At 40.1% G+C, this 17777-nt stretch overlaps 1 protein-coding gene across 1 annotated transcript; it reads left to right on the top strand.

The window, feature by feature from the left end:
• The first annotated feature begins 4663 nt into the window (after positions 1-4663).
• Positions 4664-17529, top strand: slc6a1b (solute carrier family 6 member 1b). Its single transcript, XM_079266253.1, has 14 exons — positions 4664-4981; positions 5271-5402; positions 5649-5749; positions 6252-6361; positions 6829-6961; positions 8022-8156; positions 8717-8820; positions 9598-9722; positions 10165-10277; positions 10415-10546; positions 11836-11938; positions 12312-12412; positions 13050-13217; positions 14938-17529. Exons 1-14 carry the CDS (start codon positions 4738-4740, stop codon positions 15049-15051), a joined length of 1815 nt encoding a protein of 604 aa, XP_079122379.1. The 5' UTR covers positions 4664-4737; the 3' UTR covers positions 15052-17529.
• Positions 17530-17777: the final 248 nt, after the last annotated feature.

The raw sequence follows: 17777 nt of genomic DNA, 5'->3' as shown, positions 1-17777 counted from the left end.
TGCATTAAGACTGCTCATTTGGGATGTTCCACATGGGTATTTCATTTTGGAAGACAGCTGACTAAGAAGATTATGAGCAGTTTTCAGTTTATCTCACACACCCTGACTCCCTTTATTGGCTGGGACCCTCTTATCGTGTGTTGCCAGGGGAGATCAGGTAGTTTGAGGTTCAAAGCAAATCAGTCTGACGGTAATTGCCGGGGAGCAAATCCCCTAAAGCAGCCATTGGCATCTTCCTCTATATCAGCTACTTTGGAATGGATGCTTTTGGTGCAACATTACACTAGCTGTTTCATGTTCACCACCCAAATGTTTATGGAAGTTTAGAAAATAAAAATATGTGTCACATAAGTGTTGTTTATGGCAACTTGATGGAGTCTATTTATTAAGTTGGTTAGTTAGCATCAACTGGCCCCTGAGTAAGGCAAGGCAAGTTTATTTGTATAGCACATTTCAACAACAAGGTAATTCAAAGTGCTTCACATAAAACCATTAAAAGCATCCAAACACAGGGCAAAAGAAAAGGAGATTTCAAAAACAATTAAAAAACAGTGTAAGAAATAAAATGCAGAAATGCAGGAAATTGATTAATATATTAATTGAACGTGGTTCAATTAAAGGCAGCAGCAAACAGAAAGGTCTTCACTCTTGATTTAAATGAGCTGAGGGTCTCAGCAGACCTGCAGCTTTCTGGGACTTTGTTCCAGATATGTGGAGCAGAAACACTGAACGCTGCTACTCCATGTTTAGTTCTGACTCTGGGAACAGAAAGTAGACCGGTCCCAGACGACCTGAGGGGTCGGGATGGTTCATAAGGTAGCAGCAGATCGGAGATGTATTTTGGTCCCAAACCATTCAGTGCTTTGTAAACCAACAGCAGGATTTTAAAGTCAATTCTTTGTTGGACAGGAAGCCAGTGCAAAGACCTCAGAACTAGAGTGATGTGATCCACCCTCCTGGTCTTAGTGAGGACTCGAGCTGCAGCGTTCTGAATCAGCTGCAGCTTTCTGACGGACTTTTTACAGAGACCTGTAAACACACCGTTACAGTAGTCCAGTCTGCTGAAGATAAATGCGTGGACAAGTTTTTCCAAATCCTGTTGAGACATAAGTCCTCTAATCCTTGATATATTCTTCAGGTGATAGTAGGCTGATTTTGTAATTGTCTTGATATGGCTGTTCAGGTTGAGGTCTGAATCCATAACTACACCTAGATTTCTGGCTTGGTTTGTGGGTTTTAACATCAGTGATTGAAGCTGAGCGGTGATTTTCAATTGTTCGTCCTTGGTACCAAAAACAATTACTTCTGTTTTATCTTTGTTTAATTGAAGAAAATTCTGGCACATCCAGTTGTTGATTTGTTCAATGCAGTTACCCAGCCCTTGTATGGGATTATAGTCCCCTAGTGACATAGTTATGTAGATTTGTGTGTCGTCTGCATAATTATGATAACACACTTTGTTGTTTTCCATAATCTGAGCTAGTGGAAGCATGTAGATGTTGAACAGAGGGGGCCCCAGTATTGAACCTTGGGGAACACCACATGTCATTTTAGTCAGCTCTGATGTGTAATCAGCTACAGACACAAAGTATTCTCGGCCCTTCAAGTAGGATTCAAAACAGTTAAGTGCTGTGCCAGAGAGTCCCACCCATATTTTTAGTCTTTCTAGGAGTATGGCATGGTCGACCGTGTCGAATGCAGCACTGAGATCTAGTAACACTAAGACTGAACTTCTGCCATTGTCTATGTTTAAGTGGATGTCGTTGAAAACCTTAACAAGAGCAGTTTCAGTGCTGTGGTGCTGTCGAAAGCCTGACTGGAAAACATCAAAGCAGTTATTTACGGCCAAGAAGTCGGTCAGCTGTTGGAAAACCGCTTTTTCAATTATTTTACTTAAAAATGGGAGGTTTGATATCGGCCTATAATTTTTCATCATTGCGGAGTCTAAACTAGCTTTCTTTAGGAGTGGTTTAATAACTGCAGTTTTTAGGGCTTGTGGGAAGACACCTGAGAGAAGGGATGTGTTTACAATTTGTAAAAGATCAGTCGTCATGCAGTTTGAAATATTTTTGAAAAAGTGTGTTGGTAGAATATCCAAGCAGCAGGAGGATGACTTCAGATGTTGTATAATGTCTTCTAGGCTTCTACGGTCGATTGAATGAAATTGTGTCATGATATTTGAATGGATGTTATTCAGAGATCGGGACAACACATATCCTGTGGTTGGTGTGGAGGCACTGACTGCTTGTCTAATTTTCTGAATTTTGTCAGTAAAAAAGGAGGCAAATTGATTGCATGCCCAGGTGGATTGGAGTTCAGGAGCTACCGACACTGGAGGGTTTGTTAGCCTGTCGACGGTAGCAAATAAGGCGCGTGTATTGTTCTTGTTTTTGGTTATGATGTCAGAGAAGAATGACTGCCTTGCATTTCTAAGTTCCAAATTATAATTGCGAAGTCTCTCTTTATGTCACAGTGAACCTGGAGATTTGTTTTTCGCCACCTGCGCTCAGCTTTCCGACACTCTCGTTTCTCTATTTTGACCAGCGTAGCATTTCTCCAAGGAGATCTTTGCTTACCCGAGACAACCTTCACTTTAGTGGGTGCAATGGCATCAATAATATTTTTAACTTTAAAATTGAAGCCATCTACAAGCTCATTGACTGAGAGGCAAGAGAGGGCTGGTGTGGAGGAGAACTTCTGAATAAATAGTTCACTGGTGTTTTCAGAGATGTAACGCTTTATCACAACCTTGGTTGCAAGTGAGCAAGAAAGGATGAATGAGGGAGAGAAAGGGAGAGAGAGAGAGAGAACTTGCTGATGTAAAAAAAAAAGAAGCTGCAGGAGTAAGGATATAAAACCTTCAGACAAGAGGATGCTCCTGTCTCAAACCCGCTGCCATCTCAGTAGTGGAAATGTTGGAGTTGGGGTGGGTCGACTTTGAGGTGACATTGACGCTATGTAGATGAGAGTGAGGATCCTGCGCTCCATGTTACGTCCCTGCTCGCTTCAACTCAGACGGCGGCAGCTCCTTTCCCCGTCTTCTCTCACCTCCTCTCTTTCAGCACCACTCCTTCCAGGACAGCACCTCGCTCTAAAAGACGCGTTTGTTCGCCATCATTTCCTCTCAGGATCATATATTTGCCCGCTGTCGTCGGATGCAAAGTTTTCACCTTGGTTTTATTCTGTAAAAGTGCAAGGAAGTAACTTTTTAAAAATCGGATTTTCCCATCGGGGAAACAATCTGGAAAATAAAAGGGATTTATTGTAAGTATTCTGTTCCACAGTATGCATGCATTTGTATAGATTGGGGATATATATGTGTTCGTTGACATGCTTATTACAAGCGATGATCATTGAGGAATTTTGAATATGCCGATTTGGCAATGTGCACGGATGTGCGACTGCGCTTATTTTCGACGCAAGAGACTCTCAGGAGGGTCATTAGCGAATTTGATCTTTCAATCCTGCAGCCAACTATTTTAAATGTGTCTAATGTAAATGTGTGATCTGTGTGGGGGAAAAAATACACCTAATTCTTATTTCACTTAATTTCAATTTGTCTTCAGGGTGTGCGTCTCTTTGAAGTCAAATGTTACATGGACCTGGATTATTATTAACAGATTGGATGTAAAACGCTTACTGTTTAAAACATCAAAAGATTTGTAACCGTGTTGCCTCATATAGCCTAATGCCTTTCACTATTACGCACGCAAGTTGAAGAAGAGCGCAGAGAGCGCGCTCTATGTTTCATTTGTTTAACTATCATGAGCATAATACGTTTATTTTGCATTTTAAAAGTAAATATAAATAAATAACGTAAATACAGAACATTGCTAAAAGCATGTACTTACATTGTGAAGCGTATTATTTGCATTACCGCAGATTAATAAAAGTAAAATAAATACTTAACTTAAATCTTAACCTTGTCCCGCAGATACTTGATGAAAATGTCTATTCAAAAACTGCAGTGAGTTATTAGCCTCTCCAGGTGATTCATTGGACATTATCGTTGCGCCTGACTCCTAAACGTGTTTAATCGCTCTTCTCTTGTACCGGAGCAGCTGGAAGTGGGCCATTGAATTTAGAGCATAATGACTCAAGGACAAGAGCCGGCTCTAAATATCTGCTAGCGTGCATTCACTCCAGGCAATTAAAAGTGATTTCTAATGCATGAGAAGTATTTATTTGATCCCGTGGGGTTCACCGCACATCTTTCTATCCACCCCTGAATAAATGGCATGGAATTTGAATCCACAGTAATCTTGGAAAATGATATTTAACCAGCAACATAAAAGGCCAGTATGTCCGCATTGATAAGCATTTTGGTGACATCTTTTTTTCGGAGGTTATTCGGTTAATTGGGAACATGATTTCAGTTTCATCGAACTGAAAATCGGAATCACACATTTTTTGAATAATGTAAATATATTGAACAATTAAGGCAGCATTGCGGCAATTAGCCCTCATTAGTAAGACCTGACATTCAACTTCATGAAATATTTCAAAAAAGTAGATTTACTCCTGTTTTTCTTGTGATTTTCTAGATGTAAACATATATCATTCTGTTTTCAGGGTCGCTGGAACGCTGCTAAGCTGCTCCTGATCACTCTCATCACCCCGATTATTCACGCGGCAGTTTTCTGGGAGCTACAGGACGGAGAAGCTGCTGTTTGCCTGGACCGGTGCTGAAACCCCCTCCTCTCCACTGATCAGGACGATCCGACACGCACAGTGACCATGGCCACCAACGGGACCAAAGCCTCGGACGGACACGTCTTAACGGAGACAGTTAATGACGCGCCCACCACACCAAACGACAAACCCAAAACCTTGGTGGTGAAAGTGCAGAAGACGAAAAATGAGATACCCGAGAGAGAAATGTGGGGTGGGAGATTTGACTTTCTTCTCTCTTGTGTCGGATACGCAATCGGACTCGGAAATGTCTGGAGATTTCCTTATCTATGTGGAAAAAACGGAGGAGGTAATGAGGACTTCCTTGGCAATTTTTCATTTATCCATTCACAAAAAGGAATGTAAAGATCTCGACATCAAAACCTGCCAGTTTGCTTCCGGAATATTTTAATAAAATAAAGCTGTATTTCTCCCCATTTAAGCCGTGCGTAATTGCGCACAAGCGAAAGCCTGCACGCTAATCAGGGGCGCAGAGTGAAATGCTCGTTTTACCAAATATCTTATCTGGATTATTATGAATGTTACTCGTTAATTATTCACCTGCACTTACACACCTTTACCTTTCACCTCTCATTCAGGGGCCTTCTTGATTCCCTACTTTTTGACCCTCGTATTTGCTGGCATGCCCCTGTTCTTTTTGGAGACGGCTCTTGGTCAGTACACTTCTATTGGAGGACTTGGAGTGTGGAAGCTGGCCCCGGTTTTTAAAGGTAAAGGACACTTTTACGTTATCCATAAGCCCTTAAACTATACGCTGTATGTTAACTGGCTGCTTCATAAAGGCCAGGTTGATTACAAAGTCGGTCATTATTGCTTTGTAATCATGAAACAGAGGCCCAAAGTGTATCCCCAGTAAAATACCAATACTTTAAAAAATCGTACATATATTTATATTCCCGTTTTATGTCAACACAAATCTCTTAACACAGGATGCCTGTATTCTCCCATTGTTTCAGGTGTGGGTATAGCTGCTGCTGTTCTGTCCTTCTGGTTAAATATCTATTACATTGTAATCATTTCCTGGGCTATTTACTATCTGTACAACTCCTTCACTACTGTGAGTATTTGATTTTTATATTCATGTGGTTTTCTAATAAAATGATATAATAATAGGACTTGAATACCTTGAAAATGTAGAGGAGATTAGGTAGCCTAGTTTCCTTGATTTCTTCTGAAAAACATTTAACACAAATGCCCCTTTAAATCGCAACAAAGCACAGTTTTTCTTTCCAGGTTGTATTTTTTTGAGATAGTAACCCTTGAAGTTATGTGGCAGGTTCTTATTGCCAACAGCTCTTATATAGGGGTGAACTGCTGTTAACAGAGTATGACATTTATTACTTCCTTTCCCACATAATTAGCCCTTACAGAAGGTATTGATGAATGCATTTGGCGATGAGGCATTCACTCTTCCAAGAAAAGCATGAAATCTCAATGAGTATCATGGTCTTGGCTGCTTGACAGCCACGGAGAATGGGACCCGACGGTGGGAGAGTGGTTCAAGTAAAAAGAGCTGTCTGTGTGATTTTTGTCTCTCTTTTTTTTCCTTTAATTTTCAGGAGCTACCATGGCAAACTTGTGGCAATTCCTGGAACACAGAGAACTGTTACACCAACTACAGCATCCCAGACACCAAAAACCTCACCAGCGCTGTGGTGGAGTTCTGGGAGTAAGCTGGACATAAAAGTCTGTTTAGATCACAAGGATACTGCTCTGTTATAAAGGGATTTAAGCTAAGGTCATGGTCCCACTGTGCACAATCAAGATCAGGGTTGGAGTCTGATATGGCCATTTGGATCTGAGGATCCGATGGTTCACCGAATCCCTTAACATCCATCCATCCAGATCATTCTGGAGGAAGAAAAATTGTGTGCATACAATAAAGGGCCTCAAACAAACCTAAGCATTTTTTGTCATAAGAGCAAAAAAAAAAGCGTGTAGACATGCAAGCATGACTCCCTTTGACTGTGGAGCCTTAAAAAAGCTTCAGGGGTGAGAAAGGAAAGCCAGGGAGAGGGATTTTTGTGAGTATCTAGACACGTGCGTGCATATTTGTGTGTGCACCCATGCATGCTGCATGTATGAGATCAAGGATGTATTTGTGCGTTGTAGTAAGCCCACTTTACTCCCCTGCAGACGTAACATGCACCAGATGACCGATGGTCTGGAGAAGCCTGGGGAGATCAGGATTCCACTGGCTATCACACTCGCCATTGCATGGGTGCTGGTCTATTTCTGTATCTGGAAGGGGGTCAGCTGGACTGGCAAAGTAAGTAGAGGACAAACACGGAAACTAAACAAATTGGAAAATTTAAATCCATTGCAAATTTAATTTGCATTATCTTTGTGCAAGTGTAAAACTAGTGCAGGTTGAGCAAAAATGTAAGTTCTAGTGACAATGCTTTCATAAGGTTTCATAAGGTTCCATAAGGTTCGATCCTTGACTGGGACGTGTCACGTGTCGAAGTGTCCCTGAGCAAGACACTGAACCCCTAACGGCTCCCCGGGAGCCTGTCATTGGCAGCCCACTGCTCCCTATATAGAGGGATGGGTCAAATGCAGGGACAAAGTTCCCCTTCCTGGATCAATACAGTATAATAAATTCATGAAATATTTGAAAATGATCTAAAACAACATTTTTATCCCTTCTCGGGTGAGACATGCATTACTCTGCCAACCGCTCTCTGTCCGTGTCTCTTTAAAAGGCAATACAACATTCAACACATCCAATATCCAAAGCACTCTATGACAAGAACCAACACATTCCACAAAGGGATACAAAGGCCTATACATTTGACTGCCATGAAGCCATGTTCTGCCCACTGAGCTACAACATTACAAAACCATAACCTGTGTGATTACCCTTTTGTACTTTTTATATCAATAGTTGTTTTATGACAGATTCATCATTGTTTATTTTAGAAAAAGGAGTGTCAATGGCAGTCTATGTTAGTTCACTTCTTGTTCAGTTCATTTTCTCAATGTTGATCTGAACTGTGTTGACTTTGATAACACAAATTAGTTCAGATAAGGAGGGAATAGTGCACTGAGAGTGTGCTGAACCCAACCGTTCTGGGGTCATCTCGCCTCCAGGGAATGGCAGAATAGGTCACTGTGCTGCTCTGTGCTGTGGAAATGGTGCCACACAGTACTGTAACGCTGTTCACGAGGAGTCGAACAACTGAGCAGTTTTCACTTCTTCTGCAGTTCGGTTGCCCTGCAGCACAAGTATTAAAAGTTAAATGACGCTCACTAGCTGTGTGATTTAACAAGTTTGAGCTCAGATCGACAATATTATTTTTTTCTAACAATAACTTTGTGTCCCACAGGTGGTGTACTTCTCAGCCACATACCCTTACTTTATGCTGTTCATCCTGTTTTGCCGTGGCATCACTCTACCCGGTGCAATTGATGGAATTCTCTTCTACATCACACCCAACTTTGAAAAACTGAAGGAGTCTGAGGTATGCTCTCTGTTTCTGTTCAGGGAAGCATTTATCTAATTGTTAAGGTGGATGCAGATGATATACCAATGACTATTAATTGCATGGGCAGCAAAAACATAGAAACGATGTATATTAGCACACAGCCATGAAAAAAACATCCAACTAACTAAATATTTTCCCTTGAGCAGCAAAGCAAAAAGCTCAGATAGCTGTTGAAAGGCTGAAGTTTACCAGTTGTGGGTTAATAAAAATCCCTCTATGATAGTATTGATTATTTTTTTATGATGATCATGTTCTCTTTTATTCTGTAATGATTGTGACAAAATGACTTAGTCACATCGTTATAGCTCATGTAGAACATGAGCTGAAGCTAGATGAGGTGTGGAGAGACATCATTAGACAAGGCAGAGTTAAGTCAAGATGGGATGCAATGGGATCAGAGTGGGTCAGATAGGACCAAGCATGCAAGTAACAAGACAAATTCAACAGTAAAAAAAAGAAATATCTCTATTTAGGATCAACTTTGTGTTTTGCACCTGGTTAATTGAGCCTCTTTTCTTCCAATCTTTGTGTGATAGGTGTGGCTGGATGCTGCCACTCAGATCTTCTTTTCTTATGGGCTGGGATTAGGCTCTCTGATTGCTCTTGGCAGCTACAATAACTTCAAGAACAACGTATACAGGTAGGAGATTATAATATGTTGCATTTTCAATACCTGTTCATAGTGTCTAGCACCAGTCACTCACATATCACTGGGGCGACTGGGGGTCAGTGGTAGAGCAGGGCGGTCCCTCAATCAGAGGATTGGCGGTTGGCAAGACACTTAGCCCCAAATTGCTATGAATGGGTGTGAATGGTTAGTCAGAGTCCTGATGGGCAGGTGACACCTTGCATGGTAGCCGTCAGTGTTTGAATGGGTGTTCATGCGTGAATGACATGTAGTGTTAAAGCGCTTGAGTGGTAGGAAGACTAGACAAGCTCTATACAAGTCCATGTACATCTTTTTTATTTGTAAGGAGACTATGCGGATGTCTCTTCCTGTGATTATTTTGGGTTTCCTGGCAACAATGTGTCTGCTGTACCTTCTATTTTGGGACTATTTTAGCCTCCAGCTGTATCAGTCTTATCATTATTTTGGCTCTACCCTCTGTTTTACACTCATAGGCGCAGACGTCAGGTTTGCCTTAGCCTCTGTCATATATCCTGTGATAAACACTGGTCTGCAGGCCACATATGCACATCTATTGTTCCAGCTATTTTGAAACAGCTGGAGCTAACTGCCATTTTAGAAGAACAGGTCAATATAAATGTACTCAGCTGCTGTGCTACTGCAGGATGCAAAATGTCTCTCCACCGTCCCTCCCCCCCGGTGCATCTCGACAATGTGTGACGGGGTTGATAAGGAATTGATATCGGCGTGACAATGATGGCTGCCTTGTGCTTTGTCTCTCCCCCGCAGAGATTCTATCATTGTCTGCGGCATCAACTCCTTCACCAGCATGTTCGCTGGCCTTGTCATCTTCTCCATCGTGGGATTCATGTCCAATGTAACAAAGAGACCCATCGCTGATGTGGCAGCCTCGGGTAATTGCAATCAATGTTGAAAGTCGATAGTAACAATCGGCACAGAGAAGAGATATTTGTGACTGCGCAAAAATTAGCCCTTGAAATTGCGAGACGCTATTCTTTCAGTCGAAAAGGCTGAGTATTAGTTTGGCATAAGTTAGTGTGTCACTTCTGAGAAAAATTGCTCGGTAATTTTGAAAAAACTCTCTGTCCTTTATAAATACCCACATTTGACATTCAGCACTCACACTTTGTTCTCCCAGGACACTTTGGATTTATCGAGTATTACAGCTACTTTACGGCTGAGTATGTGTGTTAAAAATGGCAGACAACATGTTTTTAAATTAACTGAGCATTCATCTTTTCAAACTTATATACCAATTTGTTTTTTAACTGATATTTTATGCCATTGTAAGCACACAATGTCACAATGTGTATGAATTGTGTCTTTTTTTTGAAGGACCTGGCCTGGCATTTCTGGCCTATCCCGAGGCCGTTACCCAGCTGCCCATCTCTCCTCTCTGGGCCATACTCTTTTTCTCCATGCTGCTGATGCTGGGAATTGACAGCCAGGTAAAGATAACCCCACAAAAATGGTCTATGTTGTGGTTTATGTGCCAGAATGATAAGTGCTAATGTTCCTAATGTTTTTATTGTGATGCCAGTGTTTTACGTAACACAGTTTTGACATGACTCTGCCATCTCTCCAGTTCTGCACAGTGGAAGGCTTCATAACTGCGCTGGTTGATGAATTCCCTCATGTTCTCCGAAAACGCAGAGAGATCTTCATCGCAGTTGTCTGTTTTATTTCTTACATTATTGGACTGTCCAACATCACACAGGTAAATGTGTCTTTCTTATTGGATAATCCACTGACTTGCAGAGACATTACAGGCAAGTTAGTTCAAAAACACCCACAGCAGCCTCCTATCTTAATGACAAGGTTGGTATATCGCACTGTGGGGATTTGTCCTCCTTTCATAATATTTGCAGAATCCAGTAGAAACGCTGCACAAGGTCAACAAGTTCACCTTTAATCAACTGAATAAACACTTGAAATATGCAGACACCAACATGCCTTAGTTTCTTCCATATTTTACATTTCTGACTTTGGCACTGTCCTAGGATAATACAACATTTCCACAGACTTGTAAAAATCCTACAGGACACCATTGTTGTGTCCTCAGCAGCTGACCCAGTAACCTGCAGGAGTCTTAACTCAGCTAGGTTGTTAACTCAACTCTCCAAGTGGCCGTCATATGAAATCCAACCAGCATCTAAATAAAGCGGTCATGCGGTAATACGCCCTCTGAGACTGTAGCTCCTGGCCGAAGTGGTTTAGGTCATCTCGCATCATGTTTGAGTCTGTAAGCAAGAACCAACATGTACTTGGTTTATTCGAGATTCAAACGTCAGTCGCCCGGTTGAAAGCCCTGTGTTATTTGACCTATCCACTACCCTGACCTCATCGATACATGGATTTCCGCAGACTCATTTGTGTTATTTCAACCGCAAACGTTACACGTGACAAAATACATAAACCTCAAAATGTCATTCACAATGCAATTTTTTTGTATGAGAATGTCATTTTAAGGACACGGGGCTGCATGACTTCTAGCAGCCACCTAAGGTTAAAAAATTCCACTTTTGCACAGAAAATATCTGACAATTTAACTGGAAGGTTGTCATAAAATTTGTCAAAATACTTCAATCTACTTCATCAATTAGTAACTAATTATGATTACAATAAAAGATCAGCGCCTCAGAGAGAAACACTGGTCACTGCTGTTTAACGACCAAATTTCATTTGGAATAAAAATATAAATGAACATCTTTGTGTACGGTAATTGTAAAGGTCCACTGTTATCTCCAAACATTTGATAACATGCTTTATTTTAAATGGCTGGCATTCATTGTTCTGTTCCGGACTACAGTGCAGCAGGTCAAAAGCATTGCTTTAAAATTGGCAAAGAGGCTTCAACTTCTGCCTGCTTGTCCTTCGATGCCACTTCCACTGATTTAGTTCATGTCCTGCACATTCAAGACTATAATTGCTTCTTTAACGTTTCCCCCTTCACCTTGATGTGTCTTATCTTCTTGCCCCTTGGTTTCTGCTTCTCTTCTTTTACAGGGTGGACTCTATGTGTTCAAGCTATTTGATTACTACTCAGCTAGTGGAATGTGCCTGCTCTTCTTGGTCTTCTTTGAGTGCATCTCAATTTCCTGGTTTTATGGTTAGCCACACTTATGTCTTATCTATCTATCTATCTATCTATCTATCTATCTATCTATCTATCTATCTATCTATCTATCTATCTATCTATCTATCTATCTATCTATCTATCTATCTATCTATCTATCTATCTATCTATCTATCTATCTATCTATCTATCTATCTATCTATCTATCTATCTATCTATCTATCTATCTATCTATCTATCTATCTATCTATCTATCTGTCTGTCTATCTATCTATCTGTCTGTCTGTCTGTCTGTCTGTCTGTCTGTCTGTCTGTCTGTCTGTCTGTCTGTCTGTCTGGAGCACATCTACTGTCACACAACTCAATAACTAAAACTGTGTTCATGGTGCTTCATCTTTGGTTCCAGGTGTGAACAAATTCTATGACAACATTGAGGAAATGATTGGCTACAGGCCCTGTCTGTGGTGGAAGGCCTGCTGGGTCGTTTTCACTCCGCTCATTGTGGCTGTAAGTGTTATTTGTGGTGAACATGCACATGTCCAAACAGCAAAAGGGGGGAAAAAACACCCCATCGAGGACAGTAGTTAGGCTAATCCAACACCTTATCAGTCAAGGACCCTTGGCGTCACTTTCTACCGCACTGGGTAGCTCCACTGCAGTCACTGCAATCACACGGTTCCATTGTGTATTCAAACAAAAAATTTCTTTAAGCTTTTAATAATGACGTCGATGGGTTTACATTGTAGTAACCTGAAAGCCCAGTGCTTCATATACGGACTCTAAAGGGTCACTTGTGGGTCAGTATCAGACGCCGAGGGACGTGACAAAGCGTTGGTATTGAACAACCTGCGAATGGGAAGGCTTATTAGGTCTCATGTACAGCTACATATTGAGAATGATTGCAAAATTAAGCTATGTATTTTCGATTAGCTTAATTAACTGTCAGTGCTCTATGCTTAAAATGCATTACTATCTCACCATGTTACATCACAAAGTGCGTCTGTTATGTCCAAAGATCATCCAAGACCAAAATCTTATTCTGCAGTTTTGCTACAATGTTCATAGCTTACAATTTAGACTTTGTGTGCCAAAACATGATAATGAAGAAGATGCTGAGACCTATTTCCTTCTCCCTCTTGTCCAGGGGGTCTTCTTGTTTAGTGCAGTGCAGATGGTTCCCCTCACCATGGGTAACTACGTGTTCCCAGCCTGGGGCCAGGGCATTGGGTGGTTAATGGCCCTCTCCTCGATGATCCTCATCCCTGGCTACATGGGCTACATGTTCCTCACACTCAAAGGCACATACAAAGAGGTAAGATCAATGCGAATTCAGTCAAATAGTTGTATTTCACTTAAAGAACACTATTTTACCTGCTTTTTTGCTAAAAAGCAATGAATAATTCTGCTGCAAAGCCAATTTTACCAGATGCTTACAATATCTGCACATGCAAATTAAATCATAAATACATACACTTAAAAGAAGTGTTACTGAACTTACACATACCGTATGTATTATGGTATCTAAATACGGAGAGTTTTAGTTAATCTAATGCTAATACGATTGCCGCAGATTTCCCAGAGCACATCGCTGCACCCACGTCTGAGCATTTCACACATCTACTGTGTTAGCTGGTTTGAATTTTAATCTGCAGGCAGCAGCGAGGCAGCAGCGAGGCAGCAGCGAGGCAGGCTCTGCGTTAAGAGTTTCGAGTGGATTACTTCTTGGCTCAAACATATTATTACATACAGTATGATAGACCAATCCAACACAGGAACACAGAGGGGGCTGATGTGTAGTGAGGATAATGTAATGCCGTATAAGCCCTGCAGATTGTAAAGTCAGTTTTAACCATGATGGGAAGTTTGATACACATTCAAGGTCACCCTGTAGATTTATTTTCCAAAAAGTCTGGCTCACACATGTTTACCAGAATATACTGATCCAGGACTTATATCATACCCACTTACATATACAATATAACATATTGGCTAGCTGTGAAAGTGGTACCCGATATGTAATTTGGCAGCAAAAACACTTTTCACACTGGATGTTAAAATGCTCAGCTTGGCCCAATGTGATTTTGCTCTATGCATCATAACTGCACTGGGTTTCAATGCTTTTGTAATTAGCGAACACATAGGCATGCTCGGTAAAGATGAGATAAACCGCTGTGAAGAGTAGAACAGTGATAAAAGGATGAGTAAATAGAGTTCCTAATTAGTCCTGTAAAACAATTTTAGATGCCTTTCTGCTTTACCAGTTCTCAAAAAATGACAATCATTTGAATGCAGCAGAAACGCCGCATTTCTATTGATCTGACGATCCCAATCAGATCCCAATAATACCTTTTGGATGCCTTTTACATTAAGAGCATTTTGATCTGCAGTCATGCATAATGGGCTGAACAATAACCTTGCATCTATATGGTCCCTAGTGACAGATATAGCTTCATAGCCACCGCTGATGAATGGGCCATAATTGCAGGCAGTGCAACAGAGGCTGTCAAATGCGATGTGCAGGTGTCAGATCCTGCAGTACCAGCTGATGGTTGATTGTTTAATTGTAGCAATCAGCCAGCCCTGCACCCAGGCGGAAGTTTAGTTTCACAAACACTCCACATAAATGCTGCAGAATCCCAGGTCCAACACTGCACCCAGAGTTCAGATCATTTGAAAGGTTCAGGATGGTTTGATTAAGTTTCGTGGGATCAGTAAGTTTGAGCCATGAATTATTTATTAGTTAGATGTCAAGAACATTAGCTTTTAATTTCCTTTGTCAGCCATATCTCAAGCTGTATTTAACCATTTCACTATATATCACATCAGGGATACTATGTGGATGTCTTTTGATGAGTTTACATCCATTCATCAAGCACACAGCTGTCTAGCTGGTGTGTTTTGTTACAGCTTATTGCTTCACAAACTTTGCAGCTGTTTGGTCCCTGCTAAAGCTGTGTGACAGTGTCTCATTGTAATTTCAACACCATCAGTGATTTCTTCAGCTGCGTGATATCCGTGCTTCTCCGTTTCAGCGTCTGCGGATAATGTTCACGCCTGTGGTACTGCCGAAGGTTCAGGAAAACGGCCCAGACCAGCAGACGGAAAACCAGAATCAGAACGCTGCCAACGAGGAAGCCTACATCTAGAAACATCTGCCTCTCTCTCTGTCGCAACGGGCAGACTCCCGATCTACACAGAAAAAAACATAATCAAGGTTGGGAACGACCACCAGACTTCCACGTCTGCTTTTATTCACCTACCTCCTGGGGACACGTGAGACCAACCTGATTACAGTTACTTTTAGGGGTTTTTCTGTTTGTTTATTTGTATAATACAGAGTTATAAAACTTATGAGAAAAAAACAAAGTACCCAGCAAAACTGTTGTGATATTTTGAATTTCATTATGCAAAAAAGTTAGTCTTTTTAGAAAAGGAAATGTGACTTCGGAAATTACTGTATATTGAACATATAATTTTAATTTGGAGGCCCGCGTTGATTCAATAGTATTGTGCTACTTTGAAGATATTAATTAATCTACTAAACTACAATTACTGTACAAAGAAAAATATTGGTTAAATGCATTTTGCTTGTTCATAAAATACATATATTAAAATAAATGCAGTGTAGTAGGTGAAAAAAATGCAATTTGAAAGTTTGTGAAGTGAAATTTGAATACTGACCAATTTATGGCAAAGACAATGTGGGAATGTGCAACAGGTAAGGCCAAATCTGCTTGTATGTGTAAAATATAATTTAGCCAGACTATCACTCCCTTGCAGGATCCTGCAGTTCACCTGAAATGTTTACCATGTCTGGGGCTATACCTTTGAAAAGCACAAGTACAGTATGGGATTTTGAAGTGTCCAGTTTTTATTTTGGCTCGATTGAAACTTGTGACAACAGCAAAAATAACTTACATAGGATACATAGCAAGAGACTGTTATAATTGTTTCTTTGTTTTCTAAAGAACAATAACTTTGTATGTTGTCTGAATCTTTTTTGTAGAATAATTGTTAGGTCATTTTCTATATGTGAGAGTGAGAAGGACCAAAATCATACTTGTGTTAGAAGGATTGGTGCAGACATTTGAGCCGCTGAATATATATGGATTAAATCAAGCAACTCCTTTTGTCTCTCTGAAGAGCAACAGAGTACGGTAGCAAATACAGCATCCATTACATTACAAGCACAATTTTTGGATCTGTAAACTACCACCTCTAACGAGTAGCCAACACATAAATCCCACATTTGCACTGTGCATACAATATTTATCCCTGACATTATTTAGAAAGAGTAGAATTTCCTTCTCCTGACAACCAGTTAAGTGGAAACACAGAGTTGTGTTGCAATAAGTCAAAGCTAATTCAAATCTATATTTTAAACTGTGAGATTGAATAAACTGCAGTGGCTGCTGCATTGGAGACTGCATGACGGATTTCTATGATAGCTCCACTTTTCCGACTGGAACCGTTTACTTGTATATCTATTTAGTAACCCACTCCTCAGGAACAAAGGTGGAAGTGACCAAATTCTCTCAGCTCTCAGATACTACCATTATACACTGAAACAATTAATGCTATATTAAAAAAAAAAAAAAAAAAAAAACTATCAGCAGTTTTGCCATTTCCACCCATTACTCCAACATGTTACCTTAAGCGGCAACAAAACATAAACACACAAACCATATATATATATAGAGATATATATAGAGATGTGTGTGTGTGTGTGTGTGTGTGTACGTGTGTGTACATGGGCACACTCGAAAGCTGATCCAAATTGTTTTCTCTTTTCTGTGTGCTATTCAGCGAGCATCATTTCTTTCAGTGTAAATGAACTGTGATGGCCTTCACTCAGTCATTTTAGTAGAAGCCAAACTGTGTTTGTATCCTGTGGCTAGGTGCAGATTTCCAATATCAGATAAGGAGAGACAAACTTTGGCTCAGTCAGCGGACAAAGCCAGCAAAAGCACTGTTAACACAACAGGACATAGACGAATGCTATATACTGTAGGCCAACACGACTGAAACTACTCCTTTTCATAGGGTAAAGAAAAACCTATTACTACATATCAAGTTTGCTCGGCAATATAAAAACCTATTATGTAGAAGCTGACTTTGCGACAGACCACAGATATCACTGTATTACTATGAAGGAGGATCAAGAAAATTTGCTTCTGTGGCAGCTACATGCGACAGGAATCAGGTTGAACCAGTCCCGTTTATTTTCTTTTATCTATGTTCTTTTTTCAAAGATATGTGAATTAAAATGTGCAATGACAAAGGGTTCCATGAATTTTGTATAAAGTTACCATACTGCAGTTTTCTCTCTTGAATGATGTTGTAAACTGGACTGTGTAATACATGTATCTGTGAATGTCGGTACAACCTGAGTTTTTCTTTTGTCTAAATGTTGAACAAAAAAAAGTGATATTATTTGCTGTTTTCTGCAATAATATTATTATCTCAGAAACTAAAGCAGATATCTCTATCAACTGTAAAACAAATATATAATTACAATGACAGAGTAGAGTAATAATTAAGATGATAATATTAATATCAATAACAATAATGTAATAGAAATGTCTAGTCAGAGAACATTGTTTTGTATATTTCTAGCTGTTTTATGGGCCTAATGTAAAATATTCTATGTAAAAAACATATAATAAATGTCTTTAGATGGTGTTATATGAAAAAGCATGATTGCAATATATGTTATCTGCAAAAAATAAATAAAGACCTATAGATTATAATATCTGTGTCATGTAATCTCGGGGATATAGGGAATATATGTTATATATTCATTTTTAAACGCACACAACAAATATTTATTTTACCAGCCGATGGTAAAAATACACAATAGCGTAATTGTGGA

This window comes from Melanostigma gelatinosum (assembly GCF_949748355.1).
Source record: "Melanostigma gelatinosum genome assembly, chromosome: 3".
In the NCBI taxonomy this organism is placed as follows: domain Eukaryota; kingdom Metazoa; phylum Chordata; class Actinopteri; order Perciformes; family Zoarcidae; genus Melanostigma; species Melanostigma gelatinosum.
Note: the sequence above shows the minus strand (reverse complement) of the source record. Positions and strands in the feature narration are given on the sequence as shown.

Coding starts and splice junctions, on each gene's coding strand:
- slc6a1b (XM_079266253.1), top strand. CDS start 4,738: ATGGCCACCAACGGGACCAAAGCCTCGGACGGACACGTCTTAACGGAG. Junction 10,278..10,414: donor TGCTGGGAATTGACAGCCAG/GTAAAGATAACC, acceptor CCATCTCTCCAG/TTCTGCACAGTGGAAGGCTT. Junction 12,413..13,049: donor TCACTCCGCTCATTGTGGCT/GTAAGTGTTATT, acceptor CCTCTTGTCCAG/GGGGTCTTCTTGTTTAGTGC.